Below are 19810 nucleotides of genomic sequence, written 5' to 3' on the forward strand. Positions count from 1 at the left end.
GTGGAATTTTTAAGAGCTCAGCCTGGGCCTAACTGTGCTGCCATTGACGTTAAGGTAAAATTTGTGTTGGCTTCAGGGAGAGCAGAGTTAAATCTAGGCTGAGCCCTTTTGAAAATCTCACCCTACCTTTCAACAGGCATGTAGGCCTTTCTTTAAGAACTACAGATGGATAGGTCGGTCAAATAACAATCCAAACTCTCTAGCTTCAGGAATTAAACCAAACTGGAACTGGTGTGGGTGTGGGCAGGGCCAGTGCTTCCATTTAGGCGATTCCCCTAGGGCGCCAGGATTTTTTGGGGGGGGGGCGGCATTTTGCCGCCCTTGGGGGCAATTCGGCAGCAGGGGGTCCTTCCATGCTCCGGGTCTTCGGCGGCAATTCTGCGGCAGGTCCTTCACTTGCGCCGGGACCCGCCGCCGAAGTGCCCCGAAGACCGGGAGCGCAGAAGGACCCCCTGCCACAGAATTGCCGACGATGACCGGGAACGCGGAAGAACCCCTGCCTAGGGCACCAAAAACCCTGGCACCGCTCCTAGGTGTGCGTGTGTGGGGGGAATAGAAGAAATTTGCACCATGGCAGCTTATTCCATAATTGACGATTTTGAGGTTTCTTGCACCTTCATGTGGGGCATCTGCTACTGACCACTGTATTAGATTAAATGGACCACTGGTCTGATTTGATATGGCACTTCCCATGTTCCTATGGACAAGTTAAAATAGGGGTCCGGAGGCATAAAGCCACATCATGACACAGTAAGCGGGTGTCTCTCTAGAGGAAAAAGTATTAAGTAACGTCTGATATGCTGATGGCTCCAGTTTGGTTTCAAAGCCTTTCACACTGGCATACACCAAGAGTTACAGTGCATTTATTATGTTGCGGAGTACACCTCTACCCCGATATAATGTGACCCGATATAACACAAATTCGGATATAACACGGTAAAGCAGCGCTACGGGGGGTGGGACTGTGCACTCCGGCGGATCAAAGCAAGTTCGATATAACACGATAAGATTTTTTGGCTCCCGAGGACAGTGTTATATCGGGGTAGAGGTGTATTATGTTACCTTGGAGATTTAAATAAAAGTATCAATACCACAACCCTCCCCTACAATAACCCTGCAATCCCCCTTACAACTCCTGTTTGGGTCAGGACCCCTACAATTACAACACCGTGAAAATTCAGGTTTAAATAGCTGAAATCATGAGATTTATGATTTTTAAAATCCCATGACCGTGAAATTGACCAAAATGGAATGTGAATTTGGTAGGGCCCTAAATATACTCAAATATATCAACAGAAGGAGCTGATTATGGATCAAAGGTGCAGAGTGACGCTATTTGTCTTGTATGTTCTGGGAATGACCTTCAGGAAAGGCAAAGCACAATCAGTCACCTGACTGAAGGTCACAGCTGGGAGCTAACAGAGCTGGATTTCCTTTTAGGGCTATATGTGAAGTCAGGAAGTGTTCACTATATTAGCTAGGGCTCCACCGTCAGTTGTGTGTCATTTCAGCCACTCCTCGCAGGCGCAGTGTTTGCAAGGCTTGCTGACCTCTTGTGGGAGTTCCAACATGGCACACACCTGGGGGCTCCTGAACATGCACAAAGAGACTAACAAGCATGAGAAGCGTTGGTTTGCTCAGCCACAGTTTGCTCAGACACCTGCAGCGGTCCTGACTGAGCTCAGGGCTCCCTGTCGCTGTCCTGCGTCTGAGCTGAGGTTTATTGGCAGGCTTGTCAGCTGGAGACAACCACGGAAGTTTCAAATGTCTCATTGAAACACCCATTGCAAAATCCTTCCTCTTAGGACATTAACAGAGCTGCATACGCAAGAGGAGGGAGTGGCCCCTCCTTCCGCCCAGCTGTGAATGCTGACTCCCCAGTGAGGAGTGGCTTCGGCAGCACATATACTAAAATTGGAACGATACAGAGAAGATTAGCACGGCCCCTGCGCAAGGATGACACGCAAATTCGAGGAGTGGCTTCCCAACAGCATGACAACCTTAACCCCTCCACTGACAGTCCCTGGATCAGCCAGGCAGGAGGAGGAGTTACACTGACATTGCCTAGCACATCCCTGACCTGAAATGTCCCCTGCGGCTCTGCTCATTGAGAGGGATTGTGCGGTTGTTTGGTGAGGTGCAAATTAGCTTAGTTCCCCCCCCCCCCCCCCCCCCCGCAGATTCTCCTTGGTCCATACACACATTTTGTACTAGTGTGGGGAACGTCACACGTACATCAGCGCAACCCCTAGTGGGGACACAGTGATACTGATATAACTTCGCTTACACTCCTGTAGAGGTTATGCTATGAGCTATACCAGACAAATCCTAGTGTAGACAAGGCCTTATTCCCTTCCTGTGTTGGTGTACAGCACCTTCCTACCAATATAACTGTCTCTATGCTAGGGGGTATAGGCTATACCGGTATAGGTAAAACAGAACAACTTGTGTGTGCAGACATCCCCTAAGGCAGAATGTAACACTAATAATTATACTCAGGACATATAGAGCACTAAAGCACTTGACAAAGGTGGGCAAGCGTTTTACAGATGAGGACATTGCAGCACAAAGAAGTGAAGAAAATTCCCCGGGATCTCACAGCCAGTCAGCAGTGGAACGGGGAACAGAATCTGCTTTTCCTGCCGTCCAGTTCTCTTCTTAATCAATGGACGCTGATTTCCAAGAGCAAAAGGTCAATGTACTATCCCCAATGCGTAAGCTCATTCCCAGGTCAGTTTTTTACAGCACCCTCCACAGAGCTTTGTGTGTCAAATAAACAAAAACTGGCCTTTACAAGTGCTCTGAAAGAAAATAAGTTCTTGTTTATTTGAATATCTTGGGATTGATAAGCATTAGAAAATTGTTATTGGAACCTGAGAAGTTCCATGGAAACAGTAACTTTTTATTTCAGTGCTAGATTTGGGACTGGAACACAAGATTTCCTGACCCTGGCACAGGGATCACATCACCATGATATCCTATTGCCTTTAGATTTGGGAAAAAATTAAGTAATTTAAATCCTTCTGGGGTGAGTAGACCTAATTAGACATGGGATTTGACCCAACAACATGCAAGGGTGTATTATAACAGAGTGCCTGTTGCCTGTCTCCTTCATCCATACAACGTATTAGTGAACTGTACTGATGCAAGGCCTAGAATTTGTGATGCATACCCGCCTGACTTTAGTGGGAGCAGGAGCAGGCTTCATGTTTAGTGCCAACCATAGACTAAATTAAATTCAGCATCCCAGATGACATCGGTGACCAGACTGTAATCGTATTGAATAAGAATGATTTTTAGTTTTAAAGCAATTTCCGATCCCTGGCTCTTACTCAGAAGAAACGTTCTCTGGTTTTCAGCAGCCTAAGTCCAAACATGCAGTGGGACAGGCCTGCAGTGAAGAAATGTGATAAGACATCTTCAGATCTTCAAAGGACAAAGAGACTGAACTGGATGTTTCCTTATCTCAGTAGAACTCTTTTGAGTAAGTGACATTCTGATTCTGCACTCTTCTATCTTGCTGAGGTCAGGAAAGGACACTGACTCCAAAGCCAAAAGTCTAGGACAGTGGCTCTCAATCTTTCCAGACTACCGTACCCCTTTCAGGAGTCTGATTTGTCTTGCATACCCCAAGTTTCACCTCATTTAAAAACTATTTGCTTATAAAATTTGACCTAAAAATACAAAAGTGTCACACCGCACTGTTACTGAAAAATTGCTCACTTTCACCATATAATTATATAATAAATCAACAGGAATATAAATATTGTACTTACATTTCAGCCTATAGAGCAGTATAAACAAGTCATTGTCTGTATAAAATTTAGTTTGTACTGACTTCGCTAGTGCATTTTATGTAGCCTGTTGCAAAAAGAGGCAAAGAGCTAGATGAGTTGATGTACCCCCAAAAGACCTCTGCATACGCCTAGGGGTATGCAGACCTCTGGTTGAGAATCACTAGTCTAGGACACCCTTCTTTCAGTTGTATTGACTGTATCCAGTGAGGCCCTCTGCTGGTTGGACTGTGGTACCACAATCAGATAAGTTCTCTGACTCCTTTGTAAAACCAGTGCCCTTTAGTACAGTTCCACCCAGTCACTACTTCTCTTGCCCTCTCCATCTATTACACACAACAACTCTGCTGTTTTCTAACTAATGAGCCTCTGAAACAGGCTTCAGATCAGGGGCGTGCACAGGAATAAAAATTTGAGTCCTTTTGGACAGGTATGTTCTGTGCCCCGGCTGCAGCCCCAAGGCCAGAGGAGCTGTCAGTTCCTGCTGCCAGGGCCGAAGGAGCTCGCTCTCCCCACTGTGGCCACTGGCTGGATAAGTTCTGTGCCCCTGCAGATTATGGGGGGGCAGGCCCCTGTGCATGCCGCTGGGGCTAATACAAATTTCTGCTACAAGCTGGGGGTTTCACAAACTGGCTGAGCCCCAATGTGGTACAGCTGTGGGAAAAAGCAAATGCAATCCTTGGCTGTATCAGGCAAGGTATTTCCAGAACGATAGAGAAGTATTAACACCATCGTTCAAGGCACTGGTAAGACCTCATCTGGGATACTGTGTACAATTCTACTCACTCCCATTCAGCAAGATGCATTCAAACTGGAACAGGGGAAGAGAGGAGCTACTGGGATGATAGGGGAAATGGAGGGCCTATCTAATGAGAGGAGATGGGAAGTGCTTGGCTTGTTTAGCCTAGCAGAAAGAAGACAGAGGGGATATGATTGCTTTCTATAACTACATTGGGGATTAAATAGCTCTTCACCCTCCCTCTTGTTTAACTGTAGGACAAAGTGGGCACAAAACTAGCCATGAACAAATTCAGGCTGAAAATTAGAAGGTTTCTAACCAGCAGAGGGGTTTTTGTTGGTCTCCTTCCTCTTAGCATCCGAGGGGGCCGTGGCTGGAGATGGCACATTGGCTTGGGTGGCCAGGGCTCTGAGGCAGCATTGAGCCTTCTCTGTTGCTTGGCTGGTTCTTGTTCAAATGCTCAGGGTCGAACTGATCACCCTATTTGAGGTCAGGTGGTAATTCTTCCCCCAGGTCAGACTGGCAATGACCTTGGAGAGTTTTCATCTTCCTCGCAGCATATGGGTTCAGGGCACTTGCCAGGATTTTTGTGGCTATATCTCACCTAATCAATTCCCTGACATTGCAGGGGCCTTGACATTGGTGCACGTTGGTTCCTCCTATTCTCTCCCTGTGGTGCATAATAGTTTAGTCTCCTGTGAACTTTGATACTTGGGTCTAATTCCAGTAGTTGGGTTTAGTGTGTAGGTGCTGGGTGGCCTGTGGTATACAGGTGTTTAGAGTAGATGATCCAGTGGTCCCTTCTAGCCTGAAACTCTGATTATATATGAATTCATATTGTCTTTTCAGTGCATATTTAATAGTAATTACATTCTAAATTTCCTTCCTATCCCTTAATTCTTCATTATAAGTCTAAGTACTAATGACATTTTGGGCAGGAGATAGCTTACACTTTAGAGACAGAAGTACTATTCAAGTTAAAAGTGTGGTAGTCAATGGATTTCATTTATTAGTCCCAGGATATTTATATTTGCATTCCTTAGTTTAAAGAAGGCATTGTTGGTGGTGTAGATCCAATTTTTGTTTTCAGTCATCTAAGGTAGGTTTGGACTTCACCCTGCCACATCTGTACCACGGGCTTTGTTGTTACAATTGGATTTAAAAACTTTTTGATCACCACTGTTTTCCAATTTTCAAAAGTAGGGACGCTTAAGTACTTTTAGTCAGGCACTCAAATGGCCTAGTTTTCAAAAGTGCTGGGAACCCAGCAGTTCCTATGATCTTAGAAGAATGTAGCTGGGAGTTTATAAAGACGCGCTGCCTACCAATCGTGTTGCATCATGGGACTTTGTTTCAAGTCTATTCAGTGAAGATTTTCAGTTAAGTAAACATGTTGAAGGTTTGGGTAGATTATTACCATTCCAGCTTGTGCTAGGATGAGAATTCCCTTTGTATATACTGCATGATTTGAAGAATTGTTTTTTAAATAAGAACATGGACAACTTACTTTATAAGGATTTATTTGCTATACATAGATTATTGCTTTACCTACACATCTAAGGTATTTACTGGAATTTTATGTACATCTGAAAATAACACACTGATCTTTTGTAACAGTGTCTTAATCCCATGCACACACCTGGCAGAGGGGTTTCCTCTGGAACAGATATTACCCCAAAAAGACAGGCAAAACACTCAAGTGTGCACAGAAGTTGTAATTTTAAAAAAAGTCTTTGAAGTCCTTCAGTGTATTAAAATACCAGAGATCAAAGTACAGTCTGTAGCAGAAACAGTGTCACCTTCCAAGCTGGTTTCGACGCATAGCTCTTAAAAGTTGTACTTAAGGTCTGCGGGGTTGATTGAATTCTCTGTTGGAGTCTCAGGACTTGCTGTTGGTTTTCCTCCCTCTCCAAATATTCAGCTGCCTGGGCAAGATCTGATGTGGATTCCTCTCTTATTTGAACTGATTATCTATCAGGGTTCCTTTCATCTTGGCTTTCTTGGCTTCCAGCTCAGCCTGATTAGAAAAATTGGGACAGAATGAAAACTCTAGACAAAAACATCATCATGAGTAACTTTCTCTCCAGCACTCTGAGATATGATCTTCTGATCTGGACATTACTAATGCAGCATGCAGCCACCGGTCATCTAAGTGAAGAACAAAACGCTTCAAGTCTCTTCATTCACTATCCTCTTTGCTTCTGGGTGCAAATCAGAAGGTGGATTACAATCTTTGAAGCCCCAAATGGTCTGGTACTAGTTACAGAAGAGGCCATTTCACACTTTATATCCTGCACTGGCAGGAAGGTGAGCTAGATAATCCAGTAAATCTTTCCCATCTCCAACTTCTATAAGCCTGTCGCCATATTAAGATAACCGAGCATGTTCTTACTGTTGGTTTCTAAGTTGACCTTTACAGGACCAGCAGCAGAGCTACTACACTAGCAGGCCCTCCTTTCTGTAACTTACTCCCTGTTGTAGCCTATGCTAAAGCCTGAGCGTGGCAGGCTTGAGGACACAATGTAAGGCACATTCTGTTGCTCAAGTTCTGGGGTAATTTCCCCCAGCTCTGATCTGACCATTCATGGGCTAATTGGCTACAGAGGCTGCCCTGGTTGCACCAGTGTCTTATAAACTACCCTTTTTGAGTAGGTCTATATATAATTTTCTATGATCTTCAATTTTAGAGGACTAGAGAAAATCTCTGTACAGTCTTCACCATATTTTACCTCTCCTACCCGTCCTATGAGGAGATGTCTAACAACAGGAGCTTACATCACTGGGGGAAAACCTACAATAATCGTGTGGATTTTCTTTATATTATTATTTAATAAATTTTCCAATTCAAGTTAAAAATACAAAGCATAAATAATTTGGACTGTTAAGCGTAACAACCGCCCACCCCCAAAGCTGCATGTGAACTCTGTAAACCCACTGTAGGGTAGTAAGATATGCTGCGTATGTATCCTGCCAACAGACCCAAGGGAACTGGACACCCCACAAAGATACAGTTGCAGCAACAATGCACTGAAAACAAAACCGACTTACCAGTTCCTGCAACCTCCTTTTGCTCATGCCTTTGCGTTCCAGCTGCTTTTCAATCACTTTAGCGTTCTGCGCATAGGAATCTGCAATCTCTCGCTGAAAAATAGACAGTGTCCCTGTGTTATACTGTGGGCCAGAACTGCACTGCCTCACTGAGCTCATAAGTGAGATGGGCAGGAACGTGAGTGACAATGTGAGCACTACCCATCTTTAGTGTGGGGCCTGCACCTGTGAAAAGATCGCCATTGTGCTGCTATATCTCTACACAGTGTTCTGTCCTGCCAACAGATCTCAAAATGCTTCAGGTTGACAGGCAAACTATAAAGTGATAATTTCTCCTGCAACTGAAATGCAGTCACCTCTAGGGTGCAGCATGCCTGCTGTTTAAAGTGCATGGTAACAACAGCTTAGAACAGGAAGTAAAGAATCAGGACCACAAGTCACTGGCCAATTTTAGTCATCACCATGATGTTCTGGCTGGTACACGCAAAATGCAATCAAGGTAGGTTGATATGTAATGTGTGCTCTGGACCAGGTCTCTTCATTATCATCATGGCAGAGGCAGTTCAGGGGAGATCAGAACGGCTAAAGGAGTCTGTGTTACCAGATGGAAGACTATTAATACTACCACACGAGGAGACTGTCATCTGCATGTTTAATATATTAATTACCTGCTTATCTATATGCAGTCTTAACCAATCTGAATACACCTGACTTGAGATCATCCATTTATTTCAACCAAGAGCATTGCAGAATGCAAAATAAACGGAGGAGAATGACAAGGAAGGAGAAGCAGGAATGAGGTCACAATTCCCCTCAAATTGCTGCACATAGGGAAAAGTAAGTTAAGGAGCCCTCCGAGAATACTGCTGAGAGGATGGCTACTGCATAGTAACTCACTAGCATTATTTGTTAGCTTGTCCTAGAAGATACCCATCTCACTAGTATTGGTAGGATGATCCATGCCTGTGGCATGAATCTTATTAGCCACAGAAACGTTCAGGTAGCCAGATACTATGGTGAAGAGCATAACATAAATACTTGGATAACTGAGCATTCTGTTTGACTGAACTTCCATGGGGAAATTCAAATCTTCTAAGTGATGAATAATGGACTTCCCTTACGTATGGATCAGACTGAAAGGCTAAAATGGAATTAAACTGAAAGTGTTGTCATTCAGACAAGAAACTTCTGGAGAACTTAGATTTGGTGTCCCAACAAAACCCCTGTATAACTTGGTATCTTGCTGGCATTAGCAGGGCAAAGAAAACTCACTGCTTCAATCTCCTCCTCCTCTTCATCAATGGTGGAGACCGTGACTGAACTGAACTTGCCCATGTCTTTTGTCCGTTTGGTCATCATCACCTAGGAAATGAACAAGAGATTTTACTTTAGTTCAGTGTACATTAGTGTTACCAATAACTTTTCGCTACTCCATAGCCTTGAAGGCTTTTCCTGTAAATCCATACTGTTAAGTATTGCCTTTTATGGGCGGCACAGTAAGATTAACCACATGGGTTTGCTGGTACCAAGAAGTGCCAGGTCTTGGAATTAATGTACTCAACACCAAGAACTGGAGAGAAGATAATATTCAGGTGACGAGTCTGAGATGTTTTCAAATGGATCTTCTAGGTTGCTTGGGCCAAAGACCTAACAGGTGCTGGGATCCCTTCCCACCCTTATTCCTCTGTCCTCCGGTTTCAAAAAACTTCATGTTGGTCTTCCTTGGCAGAAGTTGAATGCAGTCAACACCACTATTTCAGGTAAACTAGAAGGGATCGTTAGAGTGACATGGCACAGGGGCCAGGCATTCTAGCAGAGACGACCAGACCTCTTAGGTCATTTTGTCTATCCACACCCTTTCAAAAGGCAAAGATAGGCTTAGATGAGTTACAAAGCTATTTACCTTTTTGGGAGGTTCCTGTTTCTGAGTGTATATGTTTGTTTTCCCAAAGCCCTGGCCAAACTTGACCACAGCTCCATCGACAATGAAGGTAACTGGGGCATTCTTCTGCTGGTGCTGGTAGAAGAGCAGAAGTCCACACCTGGAAACAATAACACATCTACTGGTGAAAGAGTGCAGATCTCAGTCTCATGCGCAGAGGCCTTGGTTGTAGTTTATTTACCAAACGAGCTTTAAAAACAGCCTGTACCACAAACTAGTCCAGTGACCATGTAGCTAATTAGCTTTTTTGTACAGGCTGGAACTTCTTTTCGGGTAACCGATCATCAAAGGAGACAGATCATAGACCAAACATTAGAATGTCAACAGGTGAAGAGCCAAAGATTTTCTCAAAAGCCCATTTTATAATACGGTCTTGTCTTTCCTTCCATTATGTGATACGTACCCAACTCTCTCCCTGCTTTCCTGAGCTGCCAAATTGAGAAATGCAACAAAAATTAAAAGTGCAATAAAATTGTGACAAATGGGAGTGCTGGTAAAAGCCTGGTCTTTATATTCTGGCCCCAGCTACTTGACCAGGATCAGGATAACAAAATGCTAATACCCCCATCGCATCACACCAGTCAAAAATCTCCTGTCTCCAGCAGCTACTCTGACAAGAAGAAATGTTATTTCTAAGGGGGCGTGACACACCATGAAAAATAAAAAACAAACATCTCTTATGCTGAAATGATTTGCTCTGCTGACACTTACTTCCCACACTTCTTCCTGTACTGCCGTTCAATACCTTCAGGTCTGGGGGGAGAAAGAGAGAATTTACAGAAAAATGGAAAGGCATCAGCTACTGCTGTCTAGATACTAAGGAGGAGAGTGCATTAGAAACACCTAAGCGTAAACAGAAATAATTCTGAATGAGCAATGAGATAGTGGCTTGGGTGTTGTGTATACCTAACAGATCTACAATTCATTAGGTGTCCATAAAGGTGTAATACATAGTCTCATTCTGGACACCAACTAAAAGAGACATGGGGGAAAGAGATCATGAATGGGGCATAAAACTAGAATTGCTGGAGGAGTAGAGAAGGCAGGAAGCCACATCACAGCAACAGACCGTAGTGGAAGGCCCAGGGCAAAGACACCTTTTCTTTTAAACCCCTTTTTAAAAGATTTTTCTTCAAGAAAGGCTTGCTACCTTGATTTTATCCCTAATGAAATCTCAACATCCTTCCTTACTTGAGCTGTTGTTCTGTTTTGTCTTGGGGCTTGTCTATATAAGCACTTAGTTCACAGCAAACTGGGGTCTAAATCTACCCCACACTAACCTGCTGTGCACAAATTGACTCTGTGGACCCTGCGGCCCCATTTTGAAACGAGAGTAGAGCCAAGCACACTACAGAACTTTCAGTGCATGGCAGCAGGGTCCACATGGACAATTTGTGAACCTCTGACTACTGTGGATAGATTCACACACCAGCTTGCCACAACCTAACTGTCCATACAGACAAGCCTTTGGTCTTCTCTCTCAGGCTGTAAATTCTTTGGGTCAGAGAATGTGTCTCAGTCTATGGTATGTTGTAAAGGGCTATGTAAATGTGTACGAGATTTTTAATACTAATATTCCCAAACAGAGTTAAAAGTCACAGCAAGACTAGAAAACCGGAGAGCTGTAATTTACCTAATATCCAAGAGAAGAGGAAAACAAAGCACAAGGTCCCCATCCCCAAATAGGCTGCACTTTAACCTGTCAACTCTGTATTGCAGTGACCAATGTGTTTATAAAAGTGATTTACAATAGGCTCTCAATGGCCTCCTTTTATCAGAAATCCAACAGCAGGGGTGCTGGCAGTCCAAGCTTCTTGGAAGCTGACCATGTCTCTTTAATACCAGCAAATGAGCTGATGACAGTGTTAATGACTTCAGATTTAGCGGTACTCAGGTTACCAATTTTAGGAGTTATTTTCATCCAAAAATTTGGAGCACAAAGAGTGACAGTATCACAGCAACTGTCAAGGAAGCCAATGGAGGAAGAGAAGGTTTCCTACCTTCTGAGATAAACATTTTCCTCCTCCTCTGTGTTACAGAATTTATGGGCATGTTTGGCTGCATCAATCACCCGAGCTCTGTCTCGAGGCCTCATGGGCAGCTTCTCCAGCTGACAGTCTGCAGAAGTGAAGAGAGAGGCTGTTATAGAATGCAGATTCAGATCCATCGCTAGGGGAGGGAGTTCTGATTGTCAGACCTGCGGGTGGCTATATTACAACAGGAAAACTTCAAAAACAGACTCCAAAGAGAGACTGCAGAGCTAGAATTGATATGCAAACTAGACACAATCAACTCCGGTTTGAATAAGGACTGGGAATGGCTGAGCCATTACAAACATTGACTCTATCTCCCCTTGTAAGTACTCTCACACTTCTTATCACACTGTCTGTACTCGGCTAGCTTGATTATCACTTCAAAAGTTTTTTTTCTCTTAATTAATTGGCCTCTCAGAGTTGGTAAGACAACTCCCACCTGTTTATGCTCTCTGTATGTGTGTATATATATCTCCTCATTATATGTTCCATTCTATATGCATCCGAAGAAGTGGGCTGTAGTCCACGAAAGCTTATGCTCTAATAAATTTGTTAGTCTCTAAGGTGCCACAAGTACTCCTGTTCTTCTTTTTGCTGATTGTCAGGAGCGCTCATCTGAGATGGAGAGACAAAATTTGAAGGGCCCTTTTGGGGCGGGGGGGAGGGTGAACACCTAGTGACTTTCTTCAGTCATACATTTGCTTTAAACACCTCATTATCTCCCCACCACCCACACACACTGAAAAACAGCGACACAAAAGCATTGGTCCACTCTGTTAGACTTCTGCATGAACTCCTGGTGACATAAATGTTGAGTGGTTTAGCAACCTAACTGATCAAAGTCAGGCACAGAAGAGTGCCCAACATTACAGTACCACATTTCTTCTCCTTCCATCGGGCTCCGTAATGAGCAAACTCTATCACAACACAGCATCATTAAGGATGGAGGGGAAGACAGGGGGGAAAAAAAAAAAAGGATCCCAACACAAGGATTTAAGAAACTTTGGACACCAAGAGATGCTGCAGAGTGGTGACAAACTTAATAATGTTAGCAACTCTATAGCACTTTACATATCCAAAGCACTGAGCAAACATTAAGGCCCAGAAAACTGAAGTACCTGGTTTAAATTAGTACGAGATGGTCTGAGGACTCAGGCACTCCTAGTGCTGTGATCAGAGAACTCTACCATCCCTTTACACTCAGAGAATCTCAAATCAATTAATTTAGTCTCTCAGCCTCCCCAGGGGATCTATGGAAGCTTTACCCCCCCCGCTTTGCAGATGGGGAAACTGAAGTACAGGGAAAGCGACTTGTCCAAGGCCGAGAAGGGAGAGAATGGCAGGGCCAGGAATAAAGGCCCGAAGGCAGAGCTACTTCCCACTCAGATTTTCTCAGGGACCCCACTGTCATAAGGTGGTGGGAGGCCATGGGGTCAGCTGGTGCATCACAGGCACATTCTGAAGTGCAAGGGAGGTGTCCATGTCATCTGAAAATCTTCCCAGTCCCCAGGGATGCCCAACATCCCCTCCCACCTGTGACCCACAAACTGACCCACGGAACAAGACCCCACACCCAGCTGTCATCCCAGCCTCTGGCCTTCAGGGATCTATAGGGACTCAGACAAGACTAAGGTCCCTTTCCTTGGTCCCTCCCCACCCCAGCTGCCCCTTCCCCACGGGTCCCTGCCCCTCCCCCCCAGGCCCCAGCTGCCCCCTCCCCACGGGTCCCTGCCCCTCCCCCCCAGGCCCCAGCTGCCCCCTCCCCACGGGTCCCTGCCCCTCCCCCCCAGGCCCCAGCTGCCCCCTCCCCACGGGTCCCTGCCCCTCCCCCCCAGGCCCCAGCTGCCCCCTCCCCACGGGTCCCTGCCCCCCAGGCCCCAGCTGCCCCCTCCCCACGGGTCCCAGGGCCCAGCCGCCCGGGTCCCTGCCCCAGGGCCCAGCCCGGCTCACCCAGCACCAGCACCATCTGGCCGCACAGACAGTAGTAAACGTGCAGCGGCTTCTCGCCATCATCGTACTCCTCGCGGTCCCGGGTGTCGGAGCAGACCACGGAGCGGGACACCACCTTGGGCATGGCGGCACCGAGTGAGAGCAGCCGGCCGAGGCCCTGCCCCTCGGCCTGCGTCGGGGTCGGGCCGCCCCTTCAAGGGATGGGCCTAGGGCGGGGGCCTGGGCCTGCCTCCCCGAAGGGCCGCCCCCGGGGTGGGGCTGAGCGCTGCGGGGGGTGCGCTGGGGCAGGAGTTGCCGGGGGGGGGGGCGGTAAACACGCGTGGAGTTGGCCTGGTGTGGTTACACTGGGGGAGCTTCTCGAGCGGGGGGGTCACGGTGTACGGGGGGGGGTTGCTCTGGGTCGTACATTGGGGTGCCCGCGGCTCTGGGATGCTAAACATGGGGGGAGGGGCTGCTCTAGGAGGTTATACACTGGGGTGGGGTGGGGGCTGTTGTCCTGGGACACTGTATACTAGGACCAGGGGGAGCTGCCCTGGGATGAAATACACTGGGGGGGGGGGGGGGGAGTGCTGTCCTGGGATATATGTGGGGACTGCAGTAGCATTGATTGTATACTGAACTGGCATGACATAATGGGGTGTTTATATGTTGTGACATGCACCCAGGAAGGGGCACTACCTGGTGTATGAGAGGGGGGGACATATACATATATTGGCAGTAGCTCACTGGTATAACACACCGTATATTAAAGGGGTTGCTTGCTCTGACTTGTGGTAGCACAGCAGGAGTATTTTGGATTTCTCTGGCCTGCATTAGCATAGCCAATGTAGCGAAGGATGCTGCGCTTCTCTGTTCTACACTTGTAGAAAAGGAGATTTTTAAAGGTACTAATGGGAATTAGGCAACCAGCTCCAGTTACTTTCAATGGGAAATGGGCATGTGACTCCTTAGGGTGCATTTGAAAAATCCCAGGACTGCCTTGCATATGAGCAGTTTAACCCACATTGTCATGTTTGTGTACTACAAGCAGTGTATATTTTAGTGCTGAAAATCATTTTCTCATCTAATACCTCCCCCATGTCAGTTTCCTCATCTGTAAAATGGGAATTAGACTACTTGTCTGTCTTCTTCACAGGGATATTGTGAAGTTAATTAATATTAATAAAGCACCTTGGGAGCCAAATAATTTAAGATTAAAAAAGAGATAGCCATATGAATAGCCAATCAAAAAAATCCAGAGTTATAAGTATTGACAATAAAAGTTTTGGAAGCCATATTAAGCCTTGTATTGCAGGTCTTAAACCAATCTCTATTAGAGATCAGGATGAGATGTAGGTGGGGAGGCCAGAACAGATTATCCTATATATGCTTACTGCAGGCTTCTTATGCCATCCTCTGAAGCATCTGGTTCTGGCCACTGCCAGAGATAAGATCTTGGGCCAGATGGACTGCTGATCTGATCCAGTATGACAATTTCTACATTTCCTATGAGCCTCAGGTAACAGGCTCTATATACTGCAAGTGCAAAATGTTCGAGAATCAAAGGGAAACAAGTATTTAATTAAAAATGTTAGAGATTCTTATGGTGGCTCAGAATACTATAAAATAAAGATACTGAAACTGCAAACTAAGGATATTGAAGCCTGTTTTCGCTAAGACTGTCCTTTGATTCCAATGTTAACAGAATCTGTTTTGGATCCAGAAAATATATCCAGCCCAAGCAAAATGAAAATACATGCAGGAAAGTAAGGTCCTGATCCTGCAAAGAGCTCCACTTAATTTAATGCAAGCCAACGAGAGGTCTTAGCATTAAATTAAGTTTGGTTCATATGTTTCCTTTGCATATGGTAGTTACATAATGCCTATCTTTTGTCACAGGTCGGTAATATACACCATGTTATATACAAGTGATTTGAAAGTGGCTTTTTGCTTATAAAGATATACATTATAAATCCCTGTGAATGTTATTCATATTTCCAAGCTTGATGTTAGAAAATTTAATCTCCTGTTTTATTGTCAATAACTCTTGTTGGGTTTTAAAAGCAAACGGTATATAAAAATGTACAAATAAACCCAGAAAAAAATTGTAACAACTCACAAATTTATTCCAGATAGACAAACCTGCTGTGTGCAATAGAAATCCTGTACACACAGAATAGAACAAGCAGTTCTTGGCACTGCAAGTTCAACATATTCTCCAAGATATAAATGCAGTGCAAACTTCTGTGTAGTAATGTCTGAACAAAACCTACAGTAGTACAGTGCAGAGAAAGTAAGTCTGAGTTGTCAGGTGAAACAATTTAATCTAGTGTCTGGCTGGAAAAGTCAAGGTATGAAAAAAGCTTTATACTTTGTCAGTTTCACACATATTTTATCCTCTTCCATTGTGGAAATGTTTTCCCATAAGTACTACCTATTGTATAAACTCTTAACTGACATTCTAAGTATAGAGCTATTGTACAACTTAATAATAATCCTCCATGTGGACTCAAGCAAAAGTTAAATATCTAAGAATCTGGAAATACTAATGGACCAGATCTTGTGAAGAACACTGAAATCAAATGCGAATTGAGGGGACTCAGCACCTGGGAGTGATTCAGCCCAAACTGGGTGTCAGGGAATGTAACCTATGAAAATTATCTAATAGTTTAGCCTAGCAGTTTTTACACTTTTTAGTGTTATAGAATGAGATTACTCCAGAGGGATTGATAGACTACTTTTCATACATTGTCTCTAGTGCTGCAGCTGTTTATTTTTATTGATTGTGGTACACCTCTACCTTGATATAACGCTGTCCTCGGGAGCCAAAAAAATCTTACCGCGTTATAGGTGAAACTGCGTTATATTGAACTTGCTTTGATACACCAGAGTGCGCAGCCCCGCCCGGAGCACTGCTTTACCACGTTATATCCGAATTCGTGTTATATCGGGTCGCGTTATATCAAGGTAGCAGTGTACTTGCTATTGTTATAAACTCGGGAAACACTCAGATACTATAGTGATGGGGGTAACTATATAAACAGATCCTATTTCTAACATCAAGAGGACATAATACAATTACATAGCTTTTATGTCAAAATGGATTCATAAAAGACCAAATTCATATCTTGTGTTACTAGATGCAAATGCACTACAATCAGTGGAGAAGCACTTTGTTTATTCTGGGTCAGAATTTGACCCAAAGTGCCAAATCTGGTCCAATTGAAAAAAAATTGGAGCCAAAACCATTTCCCTCTAGACTCAATGACAAATAGTTCCATTCAGCTCAGTCTAGGGCTTTTCCCACATCCAGAGAGAGACACTGATTTCTTGCAGCTGAACTGAGCATATGATATGGAGTGGAGTCCCTTTCTTTTGTCTAGCAAAAAACATTTCCCTGGAACCTAACCTCCCTATTTACATTAATTCTTATGGGGAAATTGGATTCGCTTAATATCGTTTCGCTTAAAGTAGCATTTTTCAGGAACATAACTACAACGTTAAGTGAGGAGTTACTTTACCAGTATATGTACTATATCACTGAACACCATAGCAGTAAACATGATCTCAAAAAACACCCAGCAGTAAACATGCTAACACAACCCACAATGACAGGTTTCAGAGTAGCAGCCGTGTTAGTCTGTATCCGCAAAAAGAACAGGAGTACTTGTGGCACCTTAGAGACTAACAAATTTATTAGAGCATAAGCTTTCGTGGGCTACAGCCCACTTCTTTGGATGTATATAGAGTGGAACATATATTGAGGAGATATATATACACACATACAGAGAGCATGAACAGGTGGGAGTTGTCTTACCAACTCTGAGAGGCCAATTAAGTAAGAGAAAAAAAAATTTGAAGTGATAATCAAGATAGGCCAGTATGTATTTGTGAACAGGAAATTATATACAGCGGCAGTAAAGCCACATAGGTAGTATTTTGGGGCTTTTGTTTCCATGCACTGTGTTGTAGCGAGCAATATTGCTGTTTGTACATATTCCCCAAAGTTTATGCACAGAGCTGCCCCTTTGCTGAAGGCACAATCCCCTCTTTGTTATCCCGCATAGCTATTGTTCCTGTCTCTTCTGATCAACTGTTACAAGTCGCATGCAAACTGCCACAGAACCTTTGGACTACAACAGTCCATCTGATTCTCAAAGGGTCTAGAGATGATTGAACGTGGTGATATGCTAAGCAAAAAGAGCTCTCAACCATGCATATAGCTGTTTTCATCACTTCATACTGACTCAACAGACATTCCAGGTGTCCGAATGACACACAGACCAAGTGATAATCCTGGGAGATTTGTGCGGATGGCAAATGAGGGGTATTTGCTGCATGATGGGCTATGCATATTTGGGGTGATTGTGTGTGCTGGTTGTGTTATGGTGTGGGTGGTTTTGAAGAACTGTAGCAGCTGGGCTAAGTAATCAACCATCTGTGCAGTCTCCCTCATACGACCAATGAAACTGTTGCATACAAATTGGCTGCAGAGTAAGGTGATTGGTTGAGTTACCTCTGCTATCACAATGGTCTAAGGCTCTGGCGTGGCATAGATGCATGCCCTACTGTAGCTGCTGTACATTGCACAGGTATAATTCACTAAGTCAAAATGGCTGAGAATTTAAAAGTTAGACTGTAACAGACTGCAAAATCCAGTGATGATTTAACCTGGTGATATTCTGGACAAAAAGAGTCTCAACTATGCTTGTAGCTGCTTCTGTTGCTTCACACTGACTGTATAGAGATAATAGGCTTTAAGTGATACACAGAGTGAGATTCCTGGACTCTTATTATATAGATGATACAAAACACTTCCAAATACCCTGTACAAGCTACAAAATGATGGTGAAGGTGCTGTTGTTTTTTTAAATATGAGGCAGGCACAGCATATACTTTTGCCCAGTCAAGGGTCACCTTGGCAATTTGCTAGAGCCCAAGGGACTCACCACGTTTATAGAAATTGACCAGATTGCAGCCACACTCATCTGCAGTGCATATAATAGACCCAACATACAATACACTGCTCTGATGCAAACAGAGGCCATTCAGATCAAAATAGAACATGGCACATTGAGGCCTGCAGTCTCCCTAGACTGCACCCTTATTACGAAGATAAGGGAAGCTATATGCCATATTGTAGAAGTGAAGGGGCTGCACTTCTGCCTCTGGTTAGAAGAAGTTCAGCAAATAGCCCTTATAATTCTATTTACTCTTCTCTTTTCTCCCCCTACAGAAGTAACAAACCTGCAATTTGTTTTCAATACTGGTTTCCTATTCATCTCTACCATGCATGACCGCAGAGGGGCACTTTATCTATACAGTTGTTATTCTATCTCGTGTATTTTCAGTGAGCATGGGTCAGCTCATCCCACTAATATAGAAGTATTTGTAAAGTCAGACATCAGTGTAGGGAGCAGGTGTTCTGGGTTCCTTCTCACACCCTAAAGGCAAGTAAGAAATTCACTGCTCGATCACAAAATGGGTTTAATCTGCAGCGAGGAAGAGTTAGGTTAGATATTAGGAAAAACTTTGTAACTATAAGGGTAGTTAAGCTCTGCAATGGTCTTCCAAGGGAGGTTGTAGAGTCCCTATCATTGGAAGCTTTTAAAAACAAGTTGGACAAACACCTGTCAGGAAGGGTCTAGGTTTACTTGGTCCTCCCACAGTGTAGGGGACTGGACTTGATGACTTTTCGCGGTCTTTCCCAGCCCTACATTTCTATGGTTCAATGAAAATTACAAGAAACCACTCACCATTTTGGAAGATTAAGAAGCAACCTGGACACCTATAACCAAGTGTAAAAACTCCGATGAACAGTTAAGAAGCCCACTGGTGCTCACATAAGCAGATAAGAAACCCCTTGCATCCAATAAATTAAGACGCCACCCTAGCTATAAGGACTTCCTTTCTGTAAGCAAGTATGAAGCCGCCCATTCCCTTTATAAGCAGTCAAGAAGTCTGATACCCCATTAGCAGGATAAAACCTCCCTCTGTCTCATAAGTAAGAACTCCTTCATTACCTTCCCCCTTAAACATATTAAATGCCCCCTTAACAGACGGAATGGAATGTTGGGGTCAGAAAGTGCCATTGTAGTTGGAAACGTATTTAATAACAGTAGAGGGGGAATGTTGGGATCAGAAGGTTCAGTGACAGTTGAAACCTGGCAGATGGACTGTCCTCAGAATGTTGTGCTCCTGAAGTCCTGTCCTAAGAGACAGGAGGAATCTGATTGTCTTGGACAATATTAGGAAATTCCACTTAGCCAATGTGATTGTAGATGGGGCAAGAGGAAATTTTAAGAGGCTCCTGTTTCTGTTGGGA

The 19810-nt window shown here is 44.2% G+C and overlaps 1 protein-coding gene and 1 non-coding gene across 2 annotated transcripts; one reads left to right on the plus strand and one right to left on the minus strand.

Moving 5' to 3' along the window:
- Positions 1-1887: 1887 nt before the first annotated feature.
- LOC128843819 (U6 spliceosomal RNA) lies at positions 1888-1994 on the plus strand. The gene has a single exon (XR_008446347.1). It is a non-coding gene; the product is annotated as a U6 spliceosomal RNA (small nuclear RNA).
- Positions 1995-6036: 4042 nt separating this feature from the next.
- Positions 6037-13669, minus strand: STEEP1 (STING1 ER exit protein 1). Its single transcript, XM_054040626.1, has 7 exons — positions 13507-13669; positions 11524-11641; positions 10235-10276; positions 9485-9623; positions 8854-8943; positions 7582-7674; positions 6037-6550 (listed from the first exon to the last, which is right to left on the minus strand). Exons 1-7 carry the CDS (start codon positions 13628-13630, stop codon positions 6488-6490), a joined length of 669 nt encoding a protein of 222 aa, XP_053896601.1. The 5' UTR covers positions 13631-13669; the 3' UTR covers positions 6037-6487.
- Positions 13670-19810: the final 6141 nt, after the last annotated feature.

Source organism: Malaclemys terrapin, chromosome 9 (assembly GCF_027887155.1).
Source record: "Malaclemys terrapin pileata isolate rMalTer1 chromosome 9, rMalTer1.hap1, whole genome shotgun sequence".
Taxonomy (NCBI): domain Eukaryota; kingdom Metazoa; phylum Chordata; order Testudines; family Emydidae; genus Malaclemys; species Malaclemys terrapin.